This window comes from Syngnathus floridae, chromosome 16, assembly GCF_059516105.1.
Source record: "Syngnathus floridae isolate MCC-2025c chromosome 16, RoL_Sflo_1.0, whole genome shotgun sequence".
Lineage (NCBI taxonomy): Eukaryota > Metazoa > Chordata > Actinopteri > Syngnathiformes > Syngnathidae > Syngnathus > Syngnathus floridae.
This window is the reverse complement of record NC_142428.1, coordinates 2,435,141-2,450,007: the sequence shown is the minus strand read 5'-3', so window position 1 is coordinate 2,450,007 and position 14,867 is coordinate 2,435,141. Positions and strand designations below refer to the sequence as shown.

At 46.6% G+C, this 14,867-nt stretch overlaps 3 protein-coding genes and 1 gene segment (V, D, J or C); 1 reads left to right on the top strand and 3 right to left on the bottom strand.

Moving 5' to 3' along the window:
* Nucleotides 1–142: 142 nt before the first annotated feature.
* LOC148384953 (receptor expression-enhancing protein 6-like) lies at nucleotides 143–2,733 on the bottom strand. Of its 2 annotated transcripts, XM_088399845.1 has the most exons (6): nucleotides 2,612–2,733; nucleotides 2,405–2,527; nucleotides 1,500–1,593; nucleotides 1,275–1,413; nucleotides 898–1,066; nucleotides 143–500 (listed from the first exon to the last, which is right to left on the bottom strand). In XM_088399845.1, the coding sequence occupies exons 2-6, from the start codon at nucleotides 2,517–2,519 to the stop codon at nucleotides 463–465; spliced, it is 555 nt and encodes a 184-aa protein (XP_088255971.1). In that variant the 5' UTR covers nucleotides 2,520–2,527; nucleotides 2,612–2,733; the 3' UTR covers nucleotides 143–462. The 2 variants fall into 2 exon arrangements, with proteins under 2 accessions (XP_088255971.1, XP_088255972.1); XM_088399846.1 differs by lacking the exons at nucleotides 2,405–2,527; nucleotides 2,612–2,733 and adding an exon at nucleotides 2,105–2,262.
* A 290-nt stretch (nucleotides 2,734–3,023) lies between these two features.
* LOC148384952 (Ig kappa-b4 chain C region-like) lies at nucleotides 3,024–3,828 on the bottom strand. The segment is given in 2 exon segments: nucleotides 3,024–3,346; nucleotides 3,825–3,828. Coding segments are annotated over 2 exon segments (327 nt in total).
* A 1,133-nt stretch (nucleotides 3,829–4,961) lies between these two features.
* On the top strand, nucleotides 4,962–9,996 carry slc1a8b (solute carrier family 1 member 8b). Of its 2 annotated transcripts, none has more exons than XM_088399835.1 (11): nucleotides 4,962–6,173; nucleotides 6,337–6,416; nucleotides 6,544–6,759; nucleotides 7,613–7,655; nucleotides 7,732–7,945; nucleotides 8,028–8,127; nucleotides 8,294–8,527; nucleotides 8,601–8,795; nucleotides 8,858–8,992; nucleotides 9,074–9,236; nucleotides 9,298–9,996. In XM_088399835.1, the coding sequence occupies exons 1-11, from the start codon at nucleotides 6,012–6,014 to the stop codon at nucleotides 9,442–9,444; spliced, it is 1,689 nt and encodes a 562-aa protein (XP_088255961.1). In that variant the 5' UTR covers nucleotides 4,962–6,011; the 3' UTR covers nucleotides 9,445–9,996. The 2 variants fall into 2 exon arrangements, with proteins under 2 accessions (XP_088255961.1, XP_088255962.1); XM_088399836.1 differs by having other exon boundaries at nucleotides 4,993–5,071; nucleotides 9,298–9,795.
* On the bottom strand, nucleotides 9,874–14,816 carry elavl1a (ELAV like RNA binding protein 1a). 2 transcript variants are annotated; one of them, XM_088399838.1, is made up of 7 exons: nucleotides 14,688–14,816; nucleotides 13,997–14,056; nucleotides 13,238–13,412; nucleotides 12,840–12,943; nucleotides 12,033–12,186; nucleotides 11,750–11,975; nucleotides 9,874–11,683 (listed from the first exon to the last, which is right to left on the bottom strand). In XM_088399838.1, the coding sequence occupies exons 2-7, from the start codon at nucleotides 14,030–14,032 to the stop codon at nucleotides 11,359–11,361; spliced, it is 1,020 nt and encodes a 339-aa protein (XP_088255964.1). In that variant the 5' UTR covers nucleotides 14,033–14,056; nucleotides 14,688–14,816; the 3' UTR covers nucleotides 9,874–11,358. The 2 variants fall into 2 exon arrangements, with proteins under 2 accessions (XP_088255964.1, XP_088255963.1); XM_088399837.1 differs by having other exon boundaries at nucleotides 11,750–12,186.
* Nucleotides 14,817–14,867: the final 51 nt, after the last annotated feature.

Below are 14,867 nucleotides of genomic sequence, written 5' to 3'. Positions count from 1 at the left end.
GTGAAAGCTTCGTAAATGTGCTCTCGAGGCTTGCGGCGATGGCTGACAGGGCAGCTGAAAAGAAGAAGGTGATACATCGAGGGAAAACAAAGCAGAAGCCTTTTGTCACCAGGAGCGAATGAAAAGCAGAGTGAGAAATATCTGACAGTTGATCATATTTCCAGTTTATTACGTCTTCATAATCACTTGACAGATGGGAGGGAGTAAAAAAAAATGTGCGAGCTGTGCTTGGAAACGGAACACCAATGTGGCATTATTTTTTTTTCATCACAGGGTGGTTTAGATTCCAAAGTGACATGGCTCAGTAATGCGCAACATCTTGCGGGAGTGGTGACTGATGCGGATAGTACCCATGGCAGTAAAGTGACAAAGTTGTTTCTTTCTTTTTGGGACAAACAAAAACATACATATCTTCTTACACTCATACACACGTTCTCACACAAACTAGTGTTCCCAAGATCCTCACTGGTCCTTGTTGTGGTTCAGAGCCTGATTAACAGCTAAAAAATAAAAGAGAAAGACATTTTATAGAACTCTTTTTCTTCAAAAGACTCGCTTGAGCAATACAGTGGTACCTCAAAGCAGTCAACTTACCTTTGAGGTACCACTGTTTAAATGGACTGCATGCACTTTTGGGTGGCGAAACCTCAGACGATACTGCTTTTAAAAAAATAAAACATTTAGCGGTAGTCACTGACTTTCTGCCACCCAGAAGTAGCCAAGCACCTACTTTTTTTTTTTATTATTAATAAGCATTGCCAAGCGTGAAGATGGCATACGAGCAGGTTAGGTGACGCTTGCCGGGGTTGGCGTGCGGGACAGGAGGCTTCTGCGGCCGCTGGCATGCCGGAGATATAAAACGCGGTGGTACTTGCATGTACACTGTGGGTATCTCACCCTCCTGCGTGACGCTCTCCGACACGCTCTTGGCCTTGGCGCTCAGGTCGTTCACCACGCCGTCCATAGCGGCCTGGTGTTTCAGGAAGAAAGGCCGGATGACGCGCTTGTACAAGATGTCCGAGCCGTTCCATGTGATGGGAGCCATGCACCAGATGAGGAAGACGCACTGCGGGGAGACGCCGTTTGTCAACAATCACACAATTCAAGATGGCGTATTCGTAACCATGGAAACGTGCGTTGTTCTACCTTGATGGAAGCTTAAAAGGAGTTTTTTGTTTTTCAATAAGAGCAGTTAACTATTCTCACCACAACAGATGCTGCGTTACCAGTATTGTCCACTAGAGGGCGCATTGTCCACATGCAAACTGAAGTACCTTCCCGGCGTAGTAAAAGGGAAACCAGAAGAGGAAGATATCGGAGAAGGCCTCCACGACGCTGAAGAGTCCGTAGACCACCCAGTAGGTGAGCCACTGCGTGTCGTCTTCCTTCACCGTGCTCTCGATGGCTTTGATACTTCAAAAGAGGTCGACGGCAACCCACTCATCAGCAAATGACAAAAAAACAAAATACAGCGATGTGGAGGTGTTGCCGAAACATACGAAAAGTACGCCGGATAGACGAAGCCGATGAGGTTGCAAAGCAAGGACGCTCCGTAGCCGAAGAGAAGATAGAGTCCCACCAAACCCAAGACACCTGCAAAAGCAGAGTACAAGTTTCACAAAGGAAGTGAGTGGGTGGCAAAGTTTAATCAGCAACTTGACTGACACGTCGGCGTATCGCCAGCAGGATGAGGAGAAGCGCAAACAGTGAAGATCAAAAGGCGGCTTGAAACTTTCTCAGTGGCTCCGTGTTGAAACATGAGTCATAACACTGGTGACAATATGTAAATATTTGACATGCAGATACAGACAAAATGGAGCACCCGGGGGGGACGGAATACGATGTGGTGGAGCGGAATGAAATACCAGCCGAGCTTTGCAACTCTGGAGGGTGATAAAAATACTCGTGGGACCAGCTGGTTTCATTTATTTGGTGGGTGGGTGCGCGAGTGATCATTTAACAGCAATGAAGAATGTGTACATAGTGTAAGAACATCACAAATATAGAAATAGCGTATATAGACCAGACTATCATTGCAGTCAGATAAGGAGCTAATCTAATTGGTCATCAAATTAATCGACGACCATTTTGATGATGTACTTACTGTACATGCCAGTCTGCATTTTTGAAGTTCAATAAGTTCCCAAAAACTGTTTTTTCACCAAATACCTCTATTTAAGTACAGTACTTTTAGAACCTTTATCTGTAATTAACCCGAGGAAGCGAAAACTAGCAGTAAAGTCCAACATGTGCAAATGTGTGACGTCATCAAGGCTAGCTCATACAAACATGCTAGCTTGATGTCGAAGGGGTCGCTTTTATTTCTAAACGTCATCGTTTTTGTCTCTTTGTTTTTGAGTTTAAAACACAAAGGGGGTTGTAGCAAGTATGCGGGCGTACGTACCCAAGACGATATATTCTCGTTTCATTCCCGTTTTTTGCTCCAGCTTCGCCAGCTGGTCGGTGACAAAGTTCTTCTCATGGAGCAAAGTCACAAATCGCTCCTTGAAGTGACTCATCGTTGAGCCTGGAAAGCGACAGAAAACAAGGAAAAATGGCCCGAAATGACGACTAGGTGGATCTGGCGTTGAAAACCGGTTGTTTTACTAACCTTTATAGGAAAAGTTGCTTCTATAAAGACAGCTTTTGGTCAGCAGCTGTGGTGGAGTCGTGAGGGGGGGCGGGTTGAAGCCGGCTGGCCAATCAAGGGGCTTGTGACGCAAGGGGCGGGGTTAAGTGAGGCTTGCTGGCCAATCAGAGGCGAGAGTAACGTTCACCGCGACAGGTGAAGGAAAAAAACGGTTCTTTATTGTGCCATGATACATTCACCATTTTGTTTCATTTTATTTCTCTCTAGGCTACCTGTCACAATATAAATGTGCTTGGTGAGATGTGTATTTGTCGTGTTACCAAGTTTGCTTCCCTTTTCCGATAAGCAGCAGATACGGAGACGGATGGTGATACTCAGACATTTTATTTCACAATGCTTCACCGTTGCAAAGACACAGACACGGGTTCAGGCTCTACTCTGAGCATTGTCCTGGGTTGGGCATGGTTTGCGTGACGGGCGTTTGCCCGTCGAGGCTGGCCTCGCAGCTCACTGATTGGGCCTTGCGCCACTGGTCTGCTGAGAGGCTCAAGGTGCTGGTCCAACTGTAAAGCCCATTCGCCTCTTCCAGGGAACTGTGCGACACCCCCGAGGTAACGGAGCTGCCATCAACCTTCCAGTCCAAGGTCCAGGTTTGGGGGCGCCCTTTGGCCACGCACACGGCTGTGGCCTTTCCTGTTTCCATCTGCTTCTTGGAAGGAGGGAAGAGGGTCACGGTGGGCCGAAGCACATCATCCGCTGTCAGGGGCACAGGACAAGAGACAAGCAGTTTTTTCCAATTACACACACTTTCAATGTCACTTAGGTCATGGTTCGGGTCATGTGAATTTACAAGAACACACTATATGAAACGCTTACCTTCTCACTTGGCAACCAAACGGTCCTAATCTATGTCATAATAAACATTATACCATCATTGCATTGTAGGTATATCTTTTTATTTTATTTATTTTATTTTTTTGCACTGATCGGTTGGCACTTTTTAAATTTCGCTGTACATGTGTGACAATGACAATAAAGATCTATTCTATTCTATTCTATTCTATTCTATTCTATTCTATTCTATTCTATTCTATTCTATTCTATTCTATTCTAGCCACACTTTGGGAAGTAGCCTTTAGCAGCTAAAATCAACTTCTCAAATCTGGTTTTTAGTTCTTACTCACGAAAAGTCTGGGCGTTTATGTTTTGTAGAAATTGACAAAAATAATGTTACTCATTTTCCATAAGCTGGAACTGGAGAATTATCAATTATTTTGATGCAAAATTACAGAAGGTCAAGTAAATTGTACTTACCAAGGACGAGTTTGGTTCCTGCTTCAGCGAAACCCCAGCACAGTGATGCAAAGCGGTGAGCCGTCCGTACAAAAACTCGCCCTGTCAATGAGCTCTGATTTGCGAGTCCAAGTCCAAACAACAGGAAGTGGCTGCCTCCCTCACACTTTCACAAAGGCAGGTGCTCTCGCAGCTTCATTTGCATGTGCCTCTGCCATCTCTAAAACATGACGACTAAATCAGCTCAAAAATACCTCAAACACATTTTTCCCCTCCAAGACCACCAAAATGGCCAAGAAATGTTCATTTTATTTTTTCAGTAATTCTTTCACATGCCACAAGAGGGCGTCTGCATAACAATAGTGGAACACGTCCAACAGTAGCAGAGGATCACTGCTCTAAATTGACCATTTTATTGTCAGTTGCCCCGATAAAGATAATTGTGAGCAAAACTGCAAAGTACAGCTGATGCACTCAGACGTGGAAAATGTTCAAAAAAGGAGGAAGTGATATCTTCTCGCTTTCACAAAGCCAGCTGCGCTCGCAGCTTCATTTGCATGACTTTCTGCGCTTCTTCAAAAAGTCTGCAGCATTCCTTTTTGGCGCAAACACCTCTCGCTCTACGAGTCAGGATGTGGTCTTCTGCACTTGCGCTTGTCCTTTGGGCTCTGCTGATTCCTGGTGAGACTCTTTGAAACTTGGTGTCAGCGCAGAATATTTGACTAGTTAGTCTTGACATTTGGTAGAAGTTGTGTTCTCATTCATCTCATTTCAGGATCTTCTGCCCAGAATTTTTTGAGGCAGACGGACAGACTCGTGTCTGTCTCTCTCGGAGGAACCGTGACCATCAGGGCCACGGGGAGTGGAAACATTGGTGGAGATCTCAGTTGGTACCAAGTGAAGCCTGGACAGGCTCCCAAACTGCTCATCTACGATGCATCAACATTATTCTCCAACACGCCATCTCGATTCAGCGCCACTCGATCCGGTTCTGACTACGCTCTGACCATCAGTGGTGTCCAGAGCGATGACGTGGCCGAATACCAGTGTTTCGCCGTCTACGGCAGTGGCATCACACGGTGACTCAGAGACGTACAAAAACCTCCTTGGACTTTTGAGAGAAGTGAAAGTAGTCTGTCAAAGGTGGCAAGTGAAAAGCAGAAGATAGAAGAATGCTCAACATAACCGGTCAGAATTCAAGTTTAAGTCAAAACTATTTATGTCTATTCAACTATATATCATTATATCCTCATAAAAATACACATCACCACAAATTATCTGGTGATTTGGGGGGGGGGGGGGTGATCTTTAGCTGTAACATTGTGCCCGAGAGGGATTACAGGTTATTGGATTGGTGGCGAGTGACGTTGGTGGACATTGTTAAGAGAGACAAGTTCAGGACGGTGGTGACACCGTGACGTAGGAAGGCTTAATATGGCATCCTGCAGGGCTAACTGGGTTTGTGTGGGGGAATTCTGTTTACCACTGGTTGACCTTTACTGTAAAATTTCAAGCCCCATGGCCAAGGTGTGCACACAATATCCACTGAACCAAACCATTTTCTTTATTATGTTTAATTCTTTATTATTATTTGATTTGGATGACATAATATTTCACAATCCTACTGTCGTTTTAGTGTATCGTTTGCACTGGCTGGAACGGATTAATGGCTTTTCCATATATTTAATAGGGGGGACATTCTTTGAACATGGCCACAGAACAATTTAACCTCTTACATCATTACTTTTCAGTCACCTGTAGTTCAAGTTGCTGGCGTCAGCAGCATTTCTTTGTGAATGGAAGAGCTGGAAAGGTTTCTCCTAATGAGCTATGAATGGAATCAACACTGCCACCTTTTCTTGAGCCCTCTTAAGCGTGAGCCCAGCAAAGGAGGGAGGGAACCGGTGTTGTCATGGGAGGCGGGATAATCCAATGCAGGGAGATTTTACCCCGAATGAGTCAGGGAACACTTGCGCTCTCCGAGACCTGAGACCGGGCCGTCACGGGAATTATACAGGCGGGCTGAACTCGCGCCGTCCGCCGCACTCGCCATACGACTCGGGCGCGTGCTCTGGTTGGGAGGGAAGGCTGGGGAGGGCGCCGGCCGGGCCTGGGACGTTGGGTCAGGATGGAGAGGTGGAAGAAAATGCTGCCGCACATGTCGCCCAAAGTCAAGGCGTACGTGAAGGAGTACTGTAAGAGAAACGGACTCCTGACGCTGTCCGTTTTGGCCGTGGTGACGGGCTGTGTATTGGGATTCGTGCTGAGGTCCCTCAACTTGTCCACGCAGGTATGGATGGATGGATGGATGGATGGATGGCAGATGGATAGGCTGGAAATGGGAATAATTTATTGCCAGCGATAGCAAACAATTGACATGGAGACAAGACAACAAAGTTTTACTACTTTATGAAGTGTGGTAGCAATAATTTTCCCGACGTCTACCCCCCCAGGCCAAGATCTACTTCTCTTTCCCTGGTGAGCTGCTAATGAGGATGCTTAAAATGCTGATTTTGCCTCTCATCACATCCAGGTATTTAATCCTAATGTCTTCTTTCACGCCGTTGAACTACTTAGGAGTTGACCCCAAATGTGCTTTTCGGGGGGGCTCCTCTTCTAAATGTGAAAGAAGTGCCTAACCTTCTAATTTTCCACTCTAGTCTTATGTCGGGCCTGTCAGCCATGGACACGAAGGCCAGTGGGCGGCTGGGTGTACTGACGGTCACCTACTACCTGTGGACAACCTTCATCGCCGTCATCGTGGGCATCGTGCTCGTCCTCATCATCCACCCGGGCACGGGCACCGAGAAGGACAGCCATCACGCCAGCTCGGGGCCCGTTATGACTTCGGCTGATGCTCTGCTGGATCTCATCAGGTAAAACACCTGAACTGCGGCTTTCTTACATTTTCCAAAATGGCCGCTGCCCCAAAAATGGATACAAACAAGTGGATTTTGCCCTGTAGAAAATACATGGATGGGAAATCTTGCTCAAGGGGATGACCAGGGGTCAAAGGTGGCCTTTGAGACCTTTCTAACATTGATCTCATTTGGGGTGGAGATCGACGAGGGCCAATTACATCCAGTCCCCGTCCAATTTTCATCTTGTTAACTCCCTCCTAGTGCATGGTCAAGACCATTAAATCTCCAAGGGTCATTTGGACCCTGTGTTCTGACGTAAGAGTTCTATCCGCATGTCCTTAGAGGGGTGAGCTAAGGCCTCCATGACAAATCCATAGACCATTTGAGTCTCGGAAACTAGACTATTGGGAGAGAAACCTACAAAACAGGGCCTCAGCTAAAGACCTGATTCCGAAACAGAACTTTTGACTTTCAAATCAGGTAAAATAATTGTAGTGTCACCGAACGCCTAAGAATAGGAAGCCACTTAGTGGTAATCTGATAATCTCGTACTCACTCGCTCGGTGTACGCTGGCCATGAGTACGCTTAGGCGCCGGGCCATTCATGTAAGAGCTCCACGAATACACGGCCGCTAAATCTGATTATTTAACAGTGTTTGTCTGCTTGCCGCCGAGCGAGCAAACTCTTGACGTCAGATTGTCCTTGCGTGCTTGGACAGCTCCAGCCTCGTTTTTGCTGACGTCGCTCGGATAAATCCCTCAGGCTTTCACAAACACGAGTTTGCTTCACGTGGAGCCTAAAGTTAGTCCCATGAGTCCTAATGTGGGAACCCCCCCCAAAAACCTTTTTTTTTTTTGTCTTTTACAGGAACATGATTCCATCCAATCTGATTGAAGCAACCTTCCAACAGGTAAGCAGATTCATTCAAAACCAGAAAAAACATTGTGAAATATCTTTGTATTAATTTCCATGTCGTGGTTCCTCAGTATCGAACAGACCTGGTGCCCATCGTGCATAGTTCCATCGAAAAGGAGTCGCAAGCCAACTATGTGTACGTCATGCCCGACTATCACAATCCCCGACTGGGCCACCCGGTTTTTCTGGACATCACTCCGGCACCTGACATCAACTACAAAATCGTGCCCAGCACCAGCAAGGGCATGAACGTCTTGGGTATCGTCATCTTCTCGGCCACCATGGGTAAGATGTGACCTTCTTGGGGTCAATTTTGAATTTGACAGAGTTGAGGATTGAATTGAAATGCTCCCTCACGTGTTCTCAGGGCTGCTCCTGGGGAAGATGGGCGAACGCGGTGCACCGTTGGTCAACGTGTGCCAGTGCATCAATGAGTGCGTCATGAAGATCATTAACGCGGCCATGTGGTGAGGAACACACACACATTTGAAAAAGACACACAAAGCCCAGGCAGATTAGAGCTAAAAATAATTAGCACTCAGCAGTTCAGCAGCAACTGAAGCGCTAACGGCTGACAGGAAGTTAGCAAACATGAATTCGTTCTAGAAATAATCTTGTAATTCCATCCTGCAGGTACTTCCCCTTTGGCATTGTGTTCCTGGTGGCAGGCAAGATCCTGGATATGCATGACCCCGCCCACTTGGGCGAAAAGCTGGGCATGTACTTCATCACGGTCCTGTCCGGCTTGTTCGTGCACGGCCTCATCTTGCTGCCCCTCTTCTACTTCTTCTTCACGCGCAAAAACCCATTCACCTTCATCAGGGGCCTTCTCCAGGCTCTCGTCATCGCCTTGGCCACATCTTCAAGGTGAGCGCCGTACGTGGATGATGCAACCACCCCCACCACAAGATTCTGATTTGGACCTTTTATGCTCTTTCAGTTCAGCCACTTTGCCAATCACCATGAAATGTCTGCTGGAGAACTGCGGCGTGGACCGGCAGATCGCTCGTTTCGTGTTGCCCGTGGGAGCCACCATCAACATGGACGGAACGGCCCTGTATGAGGCCGTGGCGGCCATTTTCATCGCTCAAGTCAACGAGTACGACTTGGACTTCGGTCAGCTCGTCACCATCAGGTAGAGGAAACCTTGGATTAAGTGCGTTAAAAATAAAAAACTTAACATTTCTATGTTCTTAGCATAACGGCGACAGCGGCGAGCATTGGCGCAGCTGGAATACCTCAGGCCGGTCTGGTTACCATGGTGATCGTCCTGACCTCCGTGGGTTTACCGCCTGCTGACATCTCTCTGATTGTGGCCATTGATTGGGTTCTGTAAGTCCCACCAAAAAAGCAATTCAACAACAATTTTTTTTTGTTGAAATCCGACTGAGCTCAAGGTCTCGTTTGTCGCAGCGATCGCTTCAGGACGATGATAAACGTCCTCGGAGATGCCTTAGCAGCTGGGATCATGGCACATGTATGCAGGAAGGACTTTGAGAAAGCCACCTCCAATGTGGCGGGTTCCAGAGATGCGGTCACCCCTACCATTGTCAATAACGGGGGGTCATCAAAACGGGTAAGGATGAACATTACCACCCAAAAAAATTCAAAAATATTGACTTGGTTTGTCCCAACAGAGAGACACGGTGATCTCCGTGGGCAACCAGAGCGTGGCCCTATCCGACGCGCCCCTGATCGCACACCGCTGCGATTTTGTTTTCGAGGTTGACGGCGACAACATCCTGGAGAAACCCATGGCCTGCTACAACCTCTGCCAAGTTTGAGATCATTTTCTCAAAAACGGACAGTCAGCCTTCCAAACGCTCACCTCAAAGGAGACCGAAGGGAATCGTCGTAAAGGAACGATGGGACTTTTCAGTTTCTTTGCCAGTGCCAAGGTAAAACAAGAAAAACCTCCACGACTTGATGTACGTCGTGATGTGTGTCTTGTAATGGATTCCGTTTATGAGCATCTGCAGCTAATTTAGATGAGTGTCGCTTAGACCCAGATGCCTTAAAACGATCCATCAGTCAATTGAATCTCTTGCTTAGACGATCATAGCAGCATTTTCCTAGACCAGTTACTTTTTTTATACCGATTAATTTTTTTGTGCTTGTTTTTCCAATTAAAATTTGGTTCAACGCCTGTCATTTTTTTTGGGTAGAAATCAATCAGGATTCTTCCTCCTTGAAAACACAAGTCATTCCTTCACTTAAAAGCCACCATTGTTTTTATTGACATAATCCAACGTTAAGACATTTAAAGGTGGCCAGAAGTGACCATCAGCACAACTCCTCGGTAAAAATACACGCACACAAACACGACGCATTGATTGACAAATAAATACTGTGTGCGGCTTAACAAAACCTCTCCTCATAAATAAAATAAATTAAGGCTGAACGTAGTGCCTCCCCATCTCACTCACCTGTTTGTGGAACAAAAAAATCTAAAAGCACTCAGTAGCAGCAGCCAGTAGAAAAATAAAAAATGAAGATAAAATTACATTTAAAAGTTGGATCAAGTCCAACAAGAGACTTTTGCTTTGAGCAAGTCAGCACATATTGCACACATTTCAAAAAACGGGTGGGAATTTGCGAAAAATGAAAGGCACAGAATAAAAATTAGCCTAAACCGTGTCTCTGATTCACAAATTTATCACGAGCAATTAAGAACTTGAGGATTTAAATTGGTCCGTGTAGAAAACCAATTGGACTGTTTTATCTATATATATTTAAAGGGGCCAAACTGAGAAAAAAAAAAAAACAGAAAAAACAAACAAAGCAAAGGTTTCGCAAAACAAAAGTAAATTTAATGGTTTGAATTGAAAAGGGAAACAACAAACAAAAGTGGACTAACCAACAAAGGCCATTTGTTTCACTTCAAACTTGAGATGAGCACTTGTTAAAACAACGAAAACCAAACAAAAAAAACCTACCTCTGCTAAAAGGAAAAAAAAAGTTTAAAATCACAAGAAAAGTTTGCTTTAGTTATGATAAAACAACAAGTGGGAATAAAAAGAGGATGGGCGATGCTGAGTTCAGTCAGTTCGATAAAACTATTGAGTACCTCTGTTCAATGAAGGGAGGAAGGGAAGGGGGGGGGGGTTGCTGGGGGGGAGCAAAGCCATCATTTGAAGAATTGACTCATTCGTCGCCTGCGTTTGGTCCATCACATTTCGCTCCTCAACATTTCCCATACAAATAAAAACGACAATAATAAAAAGATACTTGGCTTTGATTGTTCATCCAATCGGAATTGGAGCAATTGGGGAGGGGGCCAAATTCAAAGTGCTTTTCTCTCACATTTACTTCCACTGGATGCAGATTCCAATTCAAGGCCTCTATGTCACCGGGACGGCGGGCTGCGTCTCGGTGAGGGGAAAAAAAAGCACAGAGCAAAAAGCGGCTCCGAATACGAACGGACGAGACCAAATTAAATGCGAAAAAACAGTCATGTTTCAAAGAAACCACGTCTTTGAGTTTTACTGGTAAAGTAGCGGGCGTAAAATTTTATGGGGGATGACTAACGACGATATTAAAGTCTCATGCTCTAGAATAAAAGTGAAAACCAACCACGAGTGACACGGAGAAATTCCGAGACACTTTTTTTTTTTTTTCGACGACAGGTGCGCTGTTTGAGTGTTAGACGAGCATGAAAACAAGCGGATCGCATTTCTCTACACTTTGACCTCTGACCTCTACTTGTGGCCCTTGCTGGTCTTGAAGGACACCTGCAGGGTCTTGTCGCCCAGCCGGTAGCCGTTCAGGCTGGCGATGGCCATGGCCGCCTCCTCGTAGTTGGTCATGGTGACGAAGCCGAAGCCCTTGCACTTGTTGGTGTTGAAGTCGCGGATGACCTTGACGTTGGTGACGGCGCCGAAGGGGCCGAACATCTGCCAGAGGACGCTCTCGTCGGCGTCCTGGCCGAGGTTGTAGATGAAGATGCACCAGCCCGAGGCCGGGTTGCCCGGCACGCCCACGCCGCCCATGCTGTTCATGTGGTCCACACCCATAGGGGAGAACCTGAGGGGGGCCAGCAAAGCATGAGTGACATGCTCCCCGTGTCCGTCGTGCTCGTGACCGGCTCACCTGAATCGCTGCGCCTGGTGGTGCATGGGCCCGGCGAAGCGTCTGGACTGGTTGTGGTAGAGCTGGGAGATGATCTGCGTGTTCTTCATCATGTTCGGGTCGGCGGCGAAGCGCACCGAAATGGGCTCGGCGGCCCCGGGCGGCTTGTGGCCGTTAATGTTCTTGGCCGCCTCCTCGGCCTCAGAGCGCTTGTCGAAGCGGATGAAGGCCTTGCCTCGCGACATGCCTGGGGAGAGACGGGTGAGCCGGCGGCGCTCACAACGCTTGGACGCCGGCGTCCTACCTGTGGACTGGTCGACGAGCACGCGGGAGTTTATGATGCGGCCGTAGCGTGAGAACATTTCCTCCACGTCCTTCTGCATCATGGACTTGGGCAGGTTGGTGATGTAGAGGTTGGCATCCTTGATGGTGTCGGAGCTGGGCCGCGCGTACGACACCTGCGACAGGAGGCGAGCCGCCGCACAATGAAACGCGGCGTCGGAACACGCGTGAGCACTTCACTCTATCACACACGTGTGCATATGTGAGCAAATATTTGGGATTTAAAGGGGAAATATTACAGAAAACTTTGCTTGGACGCACATGGCTGTCTCTCAAGTGCCCAATCGAACATGAAATTAAACATCCTATGTAATCAACCTATTTGGAACAAAAAGAACTCTCGTGTGACCAACATGCATGACACTTCTGCCGACCTACACACTGAACTGCACTGTTTGAACACTACATTCAAGCCACAAGATAAACAGTACTGCACTGAGATGTTGATTGTCCAAATGACATGAAAGCAGGTCAGAAGACCATTAAGACACTCTTTGAAAGGGTTCTCGGTGTGAAAAACAAATAATATGGGGAATAATGTCTCATAATAAAACCAAAATAACTCCAAACCCTCAATTTTCCACCCCCAAGAATACAGATGTTTGCAAAATTATTCAGATTTGGAATTTCTCTGATAATGAGTCAAAGCCGTGGCAACGTAAAGTGCGCCATCTACTGGCTAGTTAGGGAACAGCACGGGCGTGTTGCATGACAAGACATCGGTGGCATCGTTTGACAAATGGTAGAACACCTGATATGTGCACGTTACCTTGATAGTTTTGGAATGTAGCCTTAGTCCGTTCAGTGATTCGATAGCTCTTTCTGCATCACTAGGGTTAACATAGTTAACAAATCCATACCCTAAACTGTGGCCTAGAGAAAAAAAAAAAGGAAAACAATAAAATAAAACAAACAAAAAAACGTGTAAAGTTAGTGGCTAGTCTAAACAAACAAACGAACAAACAAACAAACGAACAAACAAAATGTTCACAGATCATCCGGGGCCGTTTGAATAAAACAAACTCTGGGCTGTAGAAAAACTAAATAAAAAAAAAAAAGACCAAAAGTGAAGATTTATGTTTGCCATTCAAGACAACACCTCAAGGTTTTCTGCTCTGGTTAGCCCGCCAGCATCCAAGCTCCCACCCCGAGAGCGCCTGAGCGTACCTCCAACTTTGTCTCGAATCAGCTTGGCCGACTCCACCTCGCCGACGCTGCTGAAGAGGTTGCGCAGGTCATCCTGCGACATGCCCTGCGGCAGGTAGTTGACGATCAGGTTGGTCTTGGCGTTCTTGGCTTCTTCGCCCGGCATGTCGTAACCGTTGGACATATCGAAGGCCTCCTGTTGCTCAAAAACGGGTACGGGGGGGGGAGACACCAAGAGTGTGAATAGACTATTAGCAGCACAGAGTGTTTTCCAACCTTACATTCGGAAAATTATCAACGACTATCTTTTTTTTGACAAGGGATCTTCAGTTCCGACTATTCGAGGTAACGGCAGAAGGGGTCATCAACCATTTTGATGGTTTCCGCCCGGCGACAGCAATACACACTTAGTATGGAGCGACAACACTCATTGAAGGGTCACTACAATTGTCTTAGGCAAACTCCGACTCTGCCTGCCCACTGGGCTGATTCCGGTGAATAGATTCGCTGTTGGCTGACACACACTCGGGCCTGACGAGACAATCCGTCACTGAGGCGGACAGAGGCCCATTCAGGAGGGAGAAGGCTTGCTATTGTGCATTTTCGAAGGAAGGTAGCTGGAGGCCAGCGACTTAACCATTTGCCTGCTTACCAGTGACGCTGATGTGCATATTGGGGGGGATGATATTATATATATTGTGGTACCGATGTGTTGAACGTAAGGTTATTTCAATTATTAGGTTATTACAGCTGTACTTTGTAATGAGCAAAACAACTTACATTCAAGTACTGAATGTGTCCTCTACGAACTGCCATGAAGACACTTCACTGCTCCAGAAGCTGAATAAAAGGGTGGAATGTAATCACTGTTATTTTTTTAAACTCATCGGAACTCACAATTATTTTCTAATTCGACTCAAAGCAAAACTTCGCGAGCAGCACTAGCGGTTGCCTTTTTAAAGCCCATGCATTCCAAATGACAATCACAATTTTCATCCACCCTGACTGCAATTTTTGCTGGAAAATTATGCCCAAATTAAGATGTAAAACTCACGTAGTTTGCTAGATTTTATAAGAAAATTAACGGCCTCACCGTGACCCCCGGTTGCGTTATTTGACAACAAATGAGCCCGATGTGCTAGCGCTACAAATTAGCATTAGCTACGCCGCTAGTGACCGCTTTACCAAGCAAAAGCAAACACACACCTACTTTAAACGCCTCCAGCGCGTTACAAAGTCGCTTCGCGTATCAAACAACGTTTTTCTTGCGCGAGGTGCTCGCGGTCGTATGCGCCGGTTCGTGCCCACTGGCACTCCCGCCCATACGTACCCTCGCAGCGGCCTGTGACAAGGCCTCGAAGCCTGCCATTAGCATTAGCCTAGTTAGCCAGAGTCCTGCGAGGCCACGCTATGTTAACACAAATAACATAAAGTCTCTACAGCGCATTGGTAAATATTTTTAAAAACTTACCAGCTTTTGTAACAGGGGCAGCGGGTGGTTCTGCCTGATTTAAACGCTCCCCCAAGCCCGCTTTTTCCAGACCGTCTCTTCACTCCAAACAGGCAATTTCGCTTGAGCAGCGTCGCGGATGAGTGACGTAAACAAAACGCGCACGTTTTGTTATTGTTGTTGTTGATGACATCATCAACA